This window comes from Balaenoptera musculus, chromosome 9 (assembly GCF_009873245.2).
Source record: "Balaenoptera musculus isolate JJ_BM4_2016_0621 chromosome 9, mBalMus1.pri.v3, whole genome shotgun sequence".
In the NCBI taxonomy this organism is placed as follows: Eukaryota; Metazoa; Chordata; class Mammalia; order Artiodactyla; family Balaenopteridae; genus Balaenoptera; species Balaenoptera musculus.
This window is the reverse complement of record NC_045793.1, coordinates 22,074,122-22,090,238: the sequence shown is the minus strand read 5'-3', so window position 1 is coordinate 22,090,238 and position 16,117 is coordinate 22,074,122. Positions and strand designations below refer to the sequence as shown.

The window sequence follows — 16,117 nt, the reverse complement described above, 5'->3', positions numbered from 1 at the left end:
CTTCTCTCTGTCTTGAACTCTGAGACCACTTGCTCTGAAGAGAGCCCATCTAGCCTCCTTGAGGATAAAAGCCTATATGGAGGGACCCAGTCATCCCAGCTAAGTCCAGCTTCCCCACTCTCTACCCCAACTAGGTCCAGTCCCACCAGCTGTTAAAGCTACATGAATAAGTCCAGAAGATATCGTGGAAGAACTATCCATTGAACCCACAGAATCATGAGAAATCATAAATCACTATTGTTTTAAGACACTGGGTGATTTATTACACAGTCTGAGATTTACATAGATATACAGTCTGGACTTTTCTAGTGTCATTTCCTGTTCTAATGCTGCCTGTTTCTTTGTCAGTCCTTCACATCAGAGTAAATGATATTTCAACTACCCTGTTATTCAAGTCAGAAACTAAATCATCTTGATACCTCCTTCTCCCCTCCCTATATCCAGCTATCACTTAACCCCATTCATTCTATCTCCAAAATATATGTCAAAACTGTCTAATCCTCTCTATCTCTGCACCACCTTAGTTCACGTCTCCTTCATGTCATCTCTTGTCAGAATTATTGTAACTATCCTAACTCATCTGCCAGTCCCTCCAAGCCATTCTCTACAAGGCAGACTCTGTGTGTGCATGTGTGTGTGTGTGTGTGTGTGTGTGTGATGTTAATCAGATCTTGGCTTTCCATTGTGCTTAATGGATTCCATTGCATTTATAATGCATGATATGGTAACTGCTTACCTCTTCAATCTCAACATTACCATTCTCCACCTTGCTTACTAGGCTCCAACCATGCTGGCCTCTTAACAGCTTTTAGAACTCATTTTTCATAAGCTTTTTTGCCTGGCTAGCTCTGTGTAGTAGCTTATTAGTGCCCCTCCCTCCCAAAAAAGATATGTGCAACCTCAGAATGTAACCTTATTTGAAATAAAGGTTTTAACAGATGTGATTAAGATAAAGATCTTAGAGTGAGATCATCCTGGATTAGGGTGAGCCCTAAATCCAATGACAAGTGTTTTTATTAGACACAGAAAAGGAGAAAATACAGAGGGACACAAGAAGGTCATGTGAAGATGGAGGCAGAGATTGGAGTTATGCTGCCACAAGCAAGGAACACCAGGAGCCACTGGATACGGGTAGTGACAAAGAAGGATCCTCTCTTAGAGCCTTTGGAGGGAACATGGTCCTGCTAACATCTTGATTTCAGACTTCTGGCCTCCAGAACTGTGAGAGAATAAATTTCCGTTGTTTTAAGCCACCAAGTTTGTGGTAATACGTTATGGCAGCCTGAGGAAACTAATGCACTCTGTCTCATCCTTTAACACTCACCTCCTGGGATATACTTTTGCTGATAGATCCATCTAATCTAATGCATGCTGATAGATCATCCATTTCTCCTTTATATCATCTTTATTTCTTATAAATTGTTAACATCCATATGATTAAAAATGATTTTTAAATTGTTTTTCATGCTGAAAAAATTCTCTTTGGGCTGAAATTGTGAACAGTTTTGAACATTAAATTTTTTTCATTGTTTTCTTAATTCTGTGGCTAAGTTAAGAACCATGTGATAGATAGTTCTTTGATCCTCTATGAGCTTACCCTCTGCTTTGATAAAGAGATTGTGAGTCATTATGTTTTATTTTAAAATTAATTTATTAATATTCACATATACAGAATTTAAAGGTTGATAATAGAGGATCTAAAATAGTTTTTCTAAAATGTTCATTCTTAATGACTTTTTTTTTTTACAGTTTCTATTACTAAATCTACAGCAGTTATTTCTCCAAATTAAAAGTAATGGAAACCTCTTTAACTATGGGATAACACTGTTTAATAGTAACAGTACTCAGCATTGATGCCCAAGAGTTTGAAAAATGAAGTTATAAAATTTATCAATAATGTGGTTAAACATTAAAAATTTTACCTAAAACGTATTTGTCAGATCATTGTGCTTTACTTCAGTTAGAGAATTTACATTTTACTTATGTAATTTTTAATAACAAAATCCTATTTGGTTATAAATAAAATTTTATATAGACAAATGCTTTCTGTTGTATTCAGAGGTGTTGTATGTGGGATGATGGATGGTATACAACAGATTGTATAAAGATCCATTTTTACTAGTTACAACATTGTATCTAACTAACCAGTTATCAGAGAAAACTGACTTGTAAACTGAGACTTTAAAGAATGACCAAAGAGAGAAAGAAGGAGGAAGGGATGGGAGGAAGTGGGAGTTCATGAGAAAGACAAAGAGATGTAAATAGTCCCTTGCCTAGCTGTGTAGTCTGTTCTCTAATGTACAGCTGTATTCTTAAGAAACTCAGTTACCAAAAATCATATTACCACACCTATTAATTTGATATAGATAAAAAGGATTAATAACTTAAGAATAGCAATCTCAATTTTCCTATGGCAATTTCTATAATAAAGAAATCTTAATAGCTGCTTAGAATGTAAACCTCATATAAACCTAAACAGTTGTTACTGTGTAGTCGTTAAATAAAGTTTCGACTGTGGGGTTAGTGAATCAGTAGGAATGCTTTTAGCACCAAATAATAGAAGGTCCTATAACAGTGGGTTAAACAAATAGAGTTTCTTTTCCGCCATCACCCCATCTCTGTCCCTGCCACACACTAGGAAACTAGAGTTAGGCAGTTACTGGTGAAAGTTGAGTGGCTCAGGGATGGCTGTCTGTGAGGTTCTCTTAATCTTTTTCTTCATTGTTGCACAGTGGATGTTACAGCTGTAATTGTTCAGATAGTAAAGAGGTAGCATTTGTTTCAAAAAGCAAAACTTATCCCACAACAAACTTCTGCTTAATATCTCATTGACCAGAATTTTGCCATGTATCTATTTTTGGCCGGAAGGTGGCTAGGAAGAACTGGATTGAGAATGGAGTTTGGGTCAGCCAACCAACAGTATCAGACAAAATCAGATTGACTGATTAAAAAATTTTTTTTAATTGAACTATAGTTGATTTACAGTGTTGTGTTAGTTTCAGATGTAGAGCACAGTGATTCAGTTTTATTTATATATATATATATATATATATATATATATATATATATATATATTCTTTTTCAGATTCTTTTCCCTTAATAGATTATTACAAAATATTGAGTGTAGTTCCCTGTGCTATACAGTAGGTCCTTGTTGTTTATGTATTTTATATATAGTAGTGTGTATATGTTAATCCCAAACTCCTAATTTATCCCTCCCCATCCTTTCCCCTTTGGTAACCATAAGTTTGTTTTCTATGTCTGTGGGTCAATTTCTGTTTTGTAAATAAGTTCATTTGTATCATTTTTTTTTAAGATTCCACATATAAGGGATAACATATGTTATTTGTCTTTGTCTGGCTTACTTCACTTTATGATAATCTCTAGGTCTGTCCATGTTGCTGCAAATGGCATTATTTCATTCTTTATTATGGATGTGTAATATTTCATTACATATATATACACACACACACACACACACACACACACACCCCACATCTTCTTTATCCATTCATCTGTCGATGGACATTTAGGTTGCTTCCATGTCTTGTCTATTGTAAATAGTGCTGCTGTGAACACTGAGGTGCATGTATCTTTTCAAATTATAGTTTTCTCCGGCCGGATGTATGCCCAGGAGTGGGATTTCTAGATCATATGGTAACTCTAATTTTATTTTTTGTAATGAACTGCCATACTGTTCTTCGTAGTGGCTGTACCAATTTACATTCCCACCAACATTCCTTTTTCTCCATACCCTCTCTAGCATTTATTATTTGTAGACTTTTTGATGTTGGCCATTCTGACTAGTGTGAGGTGATACCTCATTGCAGTTTTGATTTGCATTTCTCTAGTAATTAGCGATGTTGAGCATTTTTTCATGTGCCTGTTGGCCATCTGTATGTCTTCTTTGGAGAAATGTCTATTTAGATCTTCTGCCCAGTTTTTGATCTGGTTGTTTGGTTTTTTATGTTGAGCTATGTGAGCTGTTTGTATATTTTGGAAATTAACCCCTTGTTGGTCTCATTGTTTGTAAATATTTTTTCCCCTTCTGTAGATTGTCTTTTTGTTTTGTTTATGGTTTCCTTTGCTGTGCAAAGCTTTTAAGTTTCATTAGCTCCCATTTGTTTATTTTTGTTTTTATTTCCATTACTCTAGGAGATTGATCCAAAAAAGATACTGCTGTGATTTATGTCAAAGACTGTGCTGCCTATGTTTTCCTTCAGGAGTTTTATAGTATCTGGTCTTAAATTTAGGTCTTTAATCCATTTTGAGTTTATTTTTGTATATGGTGTTAGAGAATGTTCTAATTTTGTTCTTTTACATATAGCCGTCCAGTTTTCCCAGCACCACTTATTGAAGAGACTGTCTTTTTTCTCCATTGTATATTCTTGCCTCCTTTGCAGATTGACTGATTTTTAATCTAAACTCTGCCGTTTTTTAGCTGTGTAACTGTAGTAAGTTATTTAGCCTTTCTAAGCCAGAATTTTTAAAATGAGGATGAAGAGGATGATTATTGTTATTAAAATACTACTCCTGTTCCTCCTACTCCTATTAAAATGAGATAATACACATAAAAATCTGAGTAATTTGTCAGACAAGGGCATTAGTACTCACAAGATATTAATTATATCATCATCTTTTATGTTACCACCAGCTTCATTCTTTTATTTTATTGAGGTAAAATTCACATATCATAAAATTAACCATTTTAAAGTGTACAATTAAGTGTCATTTAGTACGTTCACAATGTTGTACAGCCATCACTTCTATCTAGTTATTTCATTACCCCATAAGAAAACCTGGTACCAATTAAGCAGTCTCTCCTTTCACCCTTAACCCAGCTCCTGGCAACCAGTAATCTGCTTTCTGCCTCTATGAATTTACCTGCTTTCTGCGTCTGTGAATTTACCTGAATATCTTATGTAAATAGAGTCATAACAATATATGGACTTTTGCATTTGACCTCTTTCACTTAACACGTTTTTGAGGTTTATCTATCTATGTATCAGTACTGCATTCCTTTTCATGGCTAAATAATATTTCATTGTGCAGACATACTCTCTTTTTGTTTGTCCATTCATCAGTTGATGGACATTTGGGTTGTATCTATCTTTTGGCCATTGTGAATAGTTCTGCTCGAAACATTCATGTACAAGTGTTTGTTTGAATACCTTTTTCATTTATTTTTATTATATAACTAACTAGGAGTAGAACTTTTGGGTCATGTAGTAATTCTATGTTTAACTTTTTGAGGAACTACCAAACTGTGTTCCACTTTGTCTGCACCATGTATAAGAGTTCTGGTTTCCTCACATCCTTGCCAACACTTGTTATTTTGTTTTTTTTTGGTTATAGCCATCCTAGTGTGTGTGAAGTTATATTTCATTGTAGTTTTGATTTGCATTTTCCTGATGACTAATGATGTTGAACATCTTTTCATGTGCCTGATGGCCATTTGTTTAATCTTCTTTGGAGAAAGGGCTATTGAGGTCCTTTGCCCATTTTTAAATTAGGTTGTCTTTTTCTTGTTGTACAAATCCCTTATATATTCTAGGTACTAAACCCTCATCAGATACATTTCTGCAAGTATTTTCTCCCACTCTGTAGGTTGTCTTTTCACTTTCTTGATAGTGTCCTTTGATGCACAAAACTTTAATTTTGATGAAGTCCAGTTTATTTTATATTTTGTTGCTTGTACTTTGAAGTCATATCTAAGAATCCATTGCCAAATCCAGAGTCATGAAGATATACCCCTATTTTCATCTTAAGAGTTTTATAGTTTTACCTCTTACTTTTATGTCTTACATTTGATTGTATTGGTTCGATTTTGGATCACTTTTGATACATTTTGAGTTAATTTTTGTGTATGGTATGGTACAAAGTGGGACCACCAACTTCATTCTATTCTCCTTTATCATGAGTATTACCCATTATTATGAAGCATGAAGCCACTCCAACATGTAACATGAGTTGTTTTCTAAATAGCTTTTTCCCTATGTATTTGACAAGTAGTAGTTTCCGTCTTAATTTTTATAATTGAAGACAGTCTGCATAATGTAAAATGTGTTCCCTAATGAACTGGCGCCATTTTATCCTGTGTATAGTAGCAAAACTTGAGCTATATTAGATATATCTATGGTAGGTCTGAGTTTTTTAATTTATAAAATTGGCAGGGGTGAATAGTAAATCTGTTTTTTTCTAGGTTTAAAATTTTACCACTGATTTTGAACATTGCATTTATTATTGAAGTGTAGTCAGTGAGAATATGTAATTGTTACTTTTGCATTCTAATTTTGTTTTATTTCATTATTCATAGTCTGTTATATCTTACTGAATGTCATTCCTTGATTAGAAGCTATCTCACTAGTCCTTTTTTCCCTCCATCTACATTGTTGAGAATGATGTAGTTTCCTGGGAGAAAGTGGTGATGTTATGGTAGCCTGACGGTTGCGTACTATTCTTTAGCATAAAAAATAAAAATAAAAAAATCTGTCAGTGTAGGATGGACAGGATGAACATTATACGTTCTTGAGTTAACTGTCCAAAATTTTAACTATTCATGTTGTCTAACGATTTGTTTTAAATGGAGGAGGATATAATTTGGTTGTTCCTTTTTGTAGTACTTGATTCTGAAGCTTGAAAGGCCTGCTATAGTCCAGAATATCACATTTGGAAAATATGAGAAAACTCATGTCTGCAATTTGAAGAAATTTAAAGTCTTTGGTGGAATGAATGAAGAAAACATGACAGAGCTATTGTCCAGGTGGGTTATGATTATGGGGAGGAGAGAGTTTCTAAACAATCTGCAGTCTTAGTTTAGTCTCTTTGTAGCTAAATCTGCGTGGTTTGTTTTTTCTTGCAAAGGAGAAAAGAGTATTTCTACTATTTTATTTCTAGTGCCTCATTTTAATATTGTGCTTTAGTTAGCTTTTTCCCACCAGATACTAATTAATATTGTTACCAAAGCAGAAAGAATAAAATTTGGGGGTATTTTTCTACTTCTTATTTTTCAATCTTATTTTTGAATTGTTAATGACTTCACATATGCTTGTCAGCTATAATAAAAATCTTTGCTGTAATCCTTGATGTAAAAATATAGAATCTGTCCAGAACATTAAGATTGAGTGCCCTAATCTGGAAGTAATATTCTGGGAGTTTAGTATAAATTGGAAACTAAACAGAGTAAAAGTATGTGACTGCACCTACTGCAGTGCCTACCTCTTGGAAGGAGCTCAGTAAATTTGAGTTTTGACAACATAGATCACCAGGAATGAATGTTAATTTGCCCTCTAGATGATGAAAAATGGGATAGAAAATGGAGTGGACAAATAAAGCCATGCAGTTTTAGAATATATTTGTGACATAGTATGTCCCTTTAGTACAATATTTTATATAAGTATGTATTACGTCTAGACTGCATTTGATTTAAGTCATGAAAGTATATCAGAATATAAGGCAACCTGACGGTAAGTGACTTTCCCATAAATACTTGAGTCAGCCCAAGTTGTTTAAGTAGAGAAGTGATATGGGTTTATTTTTGTGTAGGATAAAGCGGATGCTATTAAACCAACAGAGTAAGGTTGTCTTTGAAAATTTATTGAGCTATAAAAGGAACATTGGCATCTTAGTCAGAATTTAATAACTTAATTCTTTGACAGATTCTAATATTTGGCTCTGTTTAAGTTGTAAGATATGAGTATGAATTGTTTTTAAATTTTCTTCTTACTGCTTGAATATTTTATATTGTATTCAGTTATACATTAGGGACACTAGGTCTTGTCACACATTTTCATGTATTGTAGTCACATTCTTTAATTAACACTGAACATTTTTTCATTAGTCCTCATTTAATTAAGAGAATACAGTATAGTGCAGTTGATGTGAATGTACAAGTTTTGTCCTATATTCTCATGTTCAACTACTTTGTTACATTGTCCCTGTCATATATTCTAAGCATTCGTTGACCTTAAAATCGGAGTATGATATTAATCTCTGTTTTAGTGCATTTACTAAATTATGAAATCAGATTTGATAACCTTATTTTTTTTCACAGTGGCTTAAAGAATGATTATAACAAAGAAACATTTACCTTGAAGCATAAAATTGATGAACAGATGTTTCCTTGTCGATTCATTAAAATAGGTAAGGTTTTCAGCATTCTGGAGTAGAAATAAATTCTTTATACCATCAGTCATCAAACTACAGCCTGTGGGCCAAATCCTGCAGGTTCCCTGTTTTTTTTTTAATAAAATTTTATGGCAACACTGCCATGCCAGTTGTTCACATAGTGTCTTTGTCTGCTTTTGCACTGCATGGCAAAGTTGAGTAGTTGCAAGAGACCACCTAGCCCACAAAGCCCAAAATGTTTACTATTTGGCTGACCCCCTACTTTATAAATCTATAACTAAGTGACAGTTATTTCAAATGGAACCTTTTCTACTTTCTCATTTGAAAGTTTCTTAGAACCTTTTCTAAATACTTTCTCATTTTATGAGATATATGGATTTGATTGCCTTTATTGTTTTATGGAAGGTTTGTCAGTTCTGAAGTTATATCATTCTAAAACCAAATATTGACGTATTCCTTAAGACCATATATTATGGTTATTTTCTATTCTTTTCTTTTATATTTCATTTTGTGTGTGTGTGGTAATGTTGGTCAAACTCATAAAACTAATTTCATAACCCATTAATAAGTTTCAAAGTAATGTTTGAAAAATGCTACCTAAGCATTTATTGTGTTTATTTAGCAAGTGTTTTAGGTTAAGAAAGTATGTGTAATGCCTCCTCAAAACTAGTGTTTTTAGGATTTTTTTGTTTATCTATAAGATGGATTAGTTAGAAGGTAGGAAGGTTGAGAACTTGACTCTTTTAGTTTCCATCTATATTTCATACCTTTGAAAATATTATGTTAAAATTGAGATTAAGGTGAGTCATATCCCTTTAAGAATTATAATAAAAGCCAGAATCCCATGTTTTGATTTGGGAGAAAAATTCCTCATTTGGAAGGACCAGCTCCATAGTCATTGTTTGCCAGTCTATCAAGAGTTGGCCTGTTCATTTCATTGAGTCAAATAGTTCCATTAGACAAAAAGAATATCTGAGATCTTAATGAAGACTACTTATAGAGGGGAAACTATTTTTAGAATCATTGGGCTGTTTGGTGTGTTACTTTCTTTTATAAATATAGCTTTTGTTATAATTAATTATAAATAAAAAACCTGTATCCTGTTTACCTATGAGAATTTAGGAACAAGCAGATTTTTAAAATAAATTCTTGATTGTTTCTTCTTTCATGCTAATGAGTAATTCTTTCCTCAGTATGCAGACCACCCATTTCTTATAGATTCTTGCATAGCTTGAACAATTCTATGGTCTTAACATTCCAAATGGAGAAGCAGTGAAAATATCTTATATTTTCATGTAATAAGTTTAGATTTTATAATTTTAAAGTACTTATTCAACCTCTAATTGCTTAGTCATGCAAAATGAAATGTTCTCTTTTTTTTTTTTAAGTTCTTTTATTTGAACTTTTTGGGTACATTTCCTATAGTCATTAGTTTTCTTTGAAGGAAAATATCTACTACTACTGCTTCTAAAGTTCTTAATCCTCTAATATTATTCATTAGAACTATGAATAAAAGTCTGTTTAAGGATTTTGAATAGTTTCTTCCCTTTAAAAATTTATAAGAGAACAGAGGTCTCTTATGGATCAGTTAGACATTCAGCTGCCTGAAAACAAGAAGTTGGACCTCTTTCCGGCCCTTTCTATCAGCCTTCTAGTTGTAGGGCATGATGATGTTTTTTACTTGACCCTGGTGGGTTAGTTTTATGGTATTCAGGCAAAATGTTAACTAGAGCTTTCCAAATAATTGAAGACACTTATTAACTCATTTGATATTTAGGGTATTAATAGTTAGATAACTTCATATTTCTCACTTTTCTGTTAAAAAATGTTAATAGTGGTCTGCAGTGTTTTTGCTTTTCAACCTTTTCCCCACATTCTCTTGATAAGTTTTGTTTTTTTAAAATGAGATAAGGAAAATGTGAAACTTAAAGCCTGTGTTAGGCTTTTTTTAGTTTGATATTTTTAAACTAGTTTTTTTAGTTTGATGTTTTCTTTAAAAATAATTTCGATAAAACACTTAAGTGATGTGTAGCTTTCTTTTGGTGGTGATTCACACAGATACTTGTTTACCTGGCTGGGATAAATTGTTGGAATTCTTCTTAAAAGAAAAAATGTTTTTGAATACTTCACATTTATGTTCTATAATGATATGTTTGAAAGATCTTGCTTTATTTTTTAAAAAAAGTTTATTCTTAAACAACACTTTCTAAATATAGTCAACCTTCAGTTATTCATAGTAATGGAGGGGAACAGAAGCAAGGCTTAACTCAATGGCGGATAATCTCCAAATCATGCACTGACATCTAAATATGATAATTTGCATTTATAAAGAGTATAGCTTATTCATTAAATTTGGCTTAGACCCAATTTAAGTAAGTTTGTTTACAAATTAACAAGGAAAGTAAGCCTTCATTTTTACTGCATGGCAGGGGTTAGGTTTTTAAGATCTGTTGTGGATAATCCACAGTGCCAGCATAGCTGAACTGACCTTTAAGTAAATTTTACTTTCCTTTCTTAAGTTACCTTTTGTATAAAATGAGTATGATAATACTTCCTCTGTCTAATGATAGGATAGGTAGCTATATTGGACATTTTCTTGAGTTCTTTTGTAGTTTGTGGATGAGTGGTAGTCTTATGAATTTTAATTTAAGATCATATTTATGAAGGAAATATTTTCATTTTGAATGTCTCTTTTATATATTTATATTCATAGAGCTCTTGATTACATGCCTTCTTACATGTAGTATTTTAAGTACTATAGAAAAAGTACATGCACAAATATAATTTGAACCATCATGTCATTTCAGCAATCATTATTTAGAACTTCTTATATGTTTTTATTGTTTTTGCATTTGTAAGTGCTTTCACATGTGGTATCTCATTTGAGCACTATACTGTAAGATAGAAATCTTTCCTTTTGGGGCTTCCCTGGTGGCGCAGTGGTTGAGAGTCTGCCTGCCAATGCAGGGGACACGGGTTCGAGCCCTGGTCTGGGAAGATCCCACATGCCGTGGAGCAACCAGGCCCGTGAGCCACAATTACTGAGCCTGCGCGTCTGGAGCCTCTGCTCCGCAACAAGAGAGGCCACGATAGTGAGAGGCCCGCGCACCGCGATGAAGAGTGGCCCCCACTTGCCGCAACTGGAGAAAGCCCTAGCACAGAGACGAAGACCCAACATAGCAATCACTCAATCAATCAATAAATCAATAAATCTTTAAAAAAAAAAAAAAAAAAGAAATCTTTCCTTTTTTGGTTAAGGAAAATGAGAGTAGAAGTCAAATGATGTGTCCCAGGGTACATAGCTAGTAAGTGATGGATCAGAGACATAGCATTTGGTATATGCTTTTGGATATGTGCTTGTATTGCTTTAAAGTAGTATAATAGATATTGTTTATGAAGCATCTGCCTAACACTCTGTGAAATAGGTATTATTACCCTCACTTTACAGATGAGGAAACTGAAGTTTAGAGGTAAATTAAATGATTAGGCCAAGACCTTACAGGTAGTAGAACGTAGAGATGGTATACAAACTTAAGTCTGTCTTTTTACGAATGTTGAGTTCTTTTACTGTGTGATATATGTAAGTTTTGTTTCCTCAGGTAGATTGTAAAATCCTAGGGGATAGCAACTGCCTTCAGACTCCTCAGATTTCAGAAGCAAAAAACAAACTGCTTGCTTCATTAGAGACATCGTATATATACTTTTTGAGTTTATTGTACAGAAATTTATAGGGATTAATCAGTGGCTGTGTGAACTTAATGGAGGAAAAGTTACATCTTTATGGTGTCTAACCTCTAACAAATGTACTTTGCATTTTCTTCAATTATGAATATAGGCAATAACTCATAGTATCAGCAATACCTGTGACTTGTCACAGATAGAAGTTATAAATATTTCCCATCACATTACACTGTGGCAAATATCATCATAACTTTGAAATTATGATAATTATTAGACCTGCCACTAGATCTTCTTATCTAATGTGTTAATGAAAAAGCATATATATTTCTATATCATAATTTTGTATCTTCATTATTTTTATAAGTATATTTCAATACAGTTTGCTTACTCTGTAATCTTATGTATTTTTCATTTTACATTTAAATCTTAGAGGGATTGGGTCACAGGGTTCACTGAATAGCCAAGGGGGGTTCACCACACAAAAAAGCCAAAGAGCCCATGTTGGAGTGAAATCTTTGATAGGGCTTAGTGTGGAAGTTGAGAGTTGGCCTTAGGAAGAAGCTTGGTTTCGGGTAAGGTTTGTAAGTAAAAAGAAAACTTAGTAAAGAAGGAGGGTTTTGATTGGGAGACCAGATTCAAGAGAGCAAGTTAAAGGTTTGGAAGGGAAAACCTCAGTGGGAGATTAGATCAGATGACTGAAAACATAAAGTTGACTGGGATGAGAGTATTGGTTATAGATGACTAGGAAGGTTTATATCTTGATTCATAGCCAAGATAAAAGTTATATCAGGAAATAAGAAGGTGATTTGAAGGCAGAAGGAGGTACTGATTCTTGGAAGGATTCTGGAGGAGTCCTGGTTTTTGGTAGAGGGATGACTTGGATTTCTATGAATTTTTTGGATTTTTGCAGCCTGGATGGGTGTGGGAGCTTCAGAGAAGCTTTAGCTTTGGCTGGATGAGTACCGTATCTTCTGGGGGTGGGGGGGTGGGGTGGGGAGGGGCAGCGGGAAGGTGCCCTGATGGTGGCCTTCATGAGAGCATGTGGAAAGGTAACATTTTAAAAGTATAGCTAGTGGGAACATGCTATAAATATATAGCACAGGAAGCTCAGCTGAGTGCTCTGTGATGACCTAGATGGGTGGGATGGGGGGCAGGGAGGGAGGTCCAAGAGGGAGGGGATATAGGTATACATACAGTGTATTCATTGTACAGCAGAAACTAACACAACATTGTAAAGCAGTTATACTCCAATAAAAAAATAAATTTAAAAAGGAAGAAAATTAATATAGTAATAAGAGCTAATAATAATAGCTAACATTTATTGAGTACTTACCATGTGCCAGTTACTGTGCTAAGTGCTTTGTGTACTTATTAATCTGTAAGTAGAATAGATGCACTCTTTCAGAGTGGTTAATCTTAAATTTTTAAGATCTTCCAGAAGCTGATCTTAAAAGTACTAGCATCTTCTAAGAGCTGTTTAGCTGTCTAGACAGTAGCGTCCCAAGTGATAATACCAAAGCATATTGAATGTACCACATATATGTTTAATTGTGTTGAGATGTTGACCCCCACCAATCGTACAGTTGCCAAATCCTGCAGCCTAGTATGCTTGTGTACTAAATATCTTATCATTTTCTATGCATGCCATTTTATGGAAAACGTATGAGAGGCACTGATCCTGATCGTGTCCTTGTCTGATTATCCCATTGGAAAAACTGATGGTTGAATTCTTAGGATACAAACTCTTAGCCTTGGGATGTGTATTAAGAGTTTCTAATCTTTTTTTTGAGGTGAGAGCAAAGGCATCTTTCATTAGGGAGCGAAGAAGGTGTGCTTGGAGCTCCAATTCACATTTAGGTTTCTGATACATAATATGGAGTATGTCTAATATGCAGTATTAGTGTTGTTAATGCCATCAAAAATCATTGGTAAAATTTGAAATGGGTGTATATCATTCTGCTCATTCTGTATATATGCCTTCAGTCTGTTAAAAATTAACTATACTCTTCATTCATCTAATATATGATATTGTGAGATGACTGCCTACTTAACGTCCCTCCCACAGTTGCTTCAAAGGATTTAATAAATGAACGTTTTACTGACTTGAATAGATATAGTAGGAAGATTTTTTTTCCTCCTAATTTTATTGAACTTGGACCTGGAACTTGAGAATGGATTTCAGATCACTAACTAATATTATATGTCTCTGGTCACAGTTACAGACTGTGTTCTTGGGGCCTTGGGTTTCGAATCCTGTTTTATTCTGACTTTTATATTACTTAATGGTTATTGCTGTGATATAGTAGTACACTTTTTAAATGGTACTGCTACATGAAGAAATGAACACCAAAACAGTGATGATAATTCAGTATTCGTTGGTGTAAACCTTTTTGAAATTTGTGTTGTTTGCACATATAAACTGAAGGCCATATTAAACATCCCAGGAGTCCTGCATATATCCTAATGACTGGTTCCTGTTGCTTCTGTCTTGACTCACACAGCTTCCTTTAGAGGACAGAATAGGAAAGCATCTGACTTAGTACATCTTAGCTCTTCACTGAGTCTGATATGCTAGAAAAGAGCATTGGACTTGGAAATAAGTAGACCTGATATCAGATATTGTGGATATTCTGTTTTGATACTTAATCAAAAATTGGCAAGTGTTAGTTTCTTAAACGTAGTTGCATTTCTCAGCCTGAACCATGTCAATGTCATATTAAAATCCATTGGCCTGTCTTGTACTTAGAATCAGTCTTTCATCCATGCATGGCTTTGTAAAATCATTCGTTGGTCATTTAGACAATATGATTCCCTAAGTTATGCACATCTTTCAGATGTTGGAACATTTCATTATATAATATTTTTTTAAAAATCACATGTTATTATCACCACCAATCTCATCAGAAAAGTACTGGGTAGTAGCTAAGTTCACAATGGTGAATACTAATTTTCCAAAATTCTAATTTTTCCTCAAAGGTTTGAATTTTATCCTTGGCAACAAAACTGTCATTTGTTATCCTTGAAATGACAGGTAAACATCTGTCAAATACCCAAATCTAAATAATCATAGATTGTCAGTTTTTCTTTTAAGGGCTATTTCAGTGGCTAATTCAGCTCACAACTCAGCTTATACAGGTTCTTTTTCTTGAGACAGCCTTCATGGTTTGGTATGCAGCAAAAGTACTTTATGTGTACTTTCCGTTGTATCACACAGAATATTAAAGTGATGTGTACTTAATGATAGGAATTTACTAAAATTAATTCTTACACATCATCAGAGACATTCTTAAATGAATTGTCTTTTTGTTTTTTAACTGCAGGTGTGTGATGGTAAGGAATACAGTTCAATTCATACTGTATTAAGAAATACTGGGACACTTTCATGCTACTTTTTGTGGCACTACCAAGATGCCAACAGTTTTATTCAGCATTGCCTTTGCACCATGAGTGCAAATGTCAGTACAGTTTAAAAAAAAAAAAAGGCTGTAAAGCCCTAGTCTTATTATGAAAAATAGTTTTGACCACATGGGACCTCCTTAAAGGGTTGTGGGGATCCCCAGGAGCCCATGGATCACAGGTTAAAAACCTCTACTCTATCCTGTCATTACTGATATGAAATGTTATCTTCATCCTATGTTAAATTCCTCTGGATCCTTGAGAGATTTTTGGATACACTCTTCTGCTCCAGTGATTTTACTTTGTTTTCCTTTGCTAATATCAAACTTATAATTACTGTATCTTTTAGTATGTTTATTTTCTTATTATTTATATTATTTTAGGTATTTTGTGTTACTGATTTTTTTCAGATCAGCTTGTCTGGTTACATGTCAAGAAAAAAGTTGGATATATACCATTAGGATTATGAGACTACATTAAATTTATAATTAATTTGAGGGGAATTAATATGTTTACAACTGAGTTTTCCCATCTAGGAACATATTAAGTAAAATTTTTATGTTTTAAAATTTTATTTTCTTGTGTATTTTAAACTTTATTCTAAGATATTTTAAGCTTTTTTTGCTATTACAAAGGAGACTTTTTTCATTACCTTTTCTAGTTGGGTTTTCTAGATACAGGGAAAGTTGATTTTCATGTTTACCTTGCATACAAACTTTAAAAGTTTTTCAGTTAAATCTCTTGAATCTTTTAGGTAGATAAGCTATACCATCTTCAAGTGATAATATTTTTTCTTAATTTGCAAATTTTTTTCCTGATTGCATTAGCTAGGATCTCCCACATAGCGTTGGGTAATACAGATATTGGGCCTCTTTGTCTTGTTCCTGACTTGAGTGCGAATACTTAATGTTTC

General features: G+C 33.7%; 1 protein-coding gene across 2 annotated transcripts in view; it reads left to right on the top strand.

Moving 5' to 3' along the window:
- MKLN1 (muskelin 1) overlaps positions 1-16,117 on the top strand; it is a 359,471-nt gene that overhangs the window by 229,403 nt on the left and 113,951 nt on the right. For both annotated transcript variants that reach the window (XM_036863622.1, XM_036863621.1), the window contains 2 exons: positions 6,621-6,763; positions 8,054-8,142. In XM_036863622.1, coding sequence (XP_036719517.1) covers positions 6,729-6,763; positions 8,054-8,142 — 124 coding nt within the window. In that variant the 5' untranslated portion in view covers positions 6,621-6,728. The remainder of the gene's footprint in view (positions 1-6,620; positions 6,764-8,053; positions 8,143-16,117) is intronic.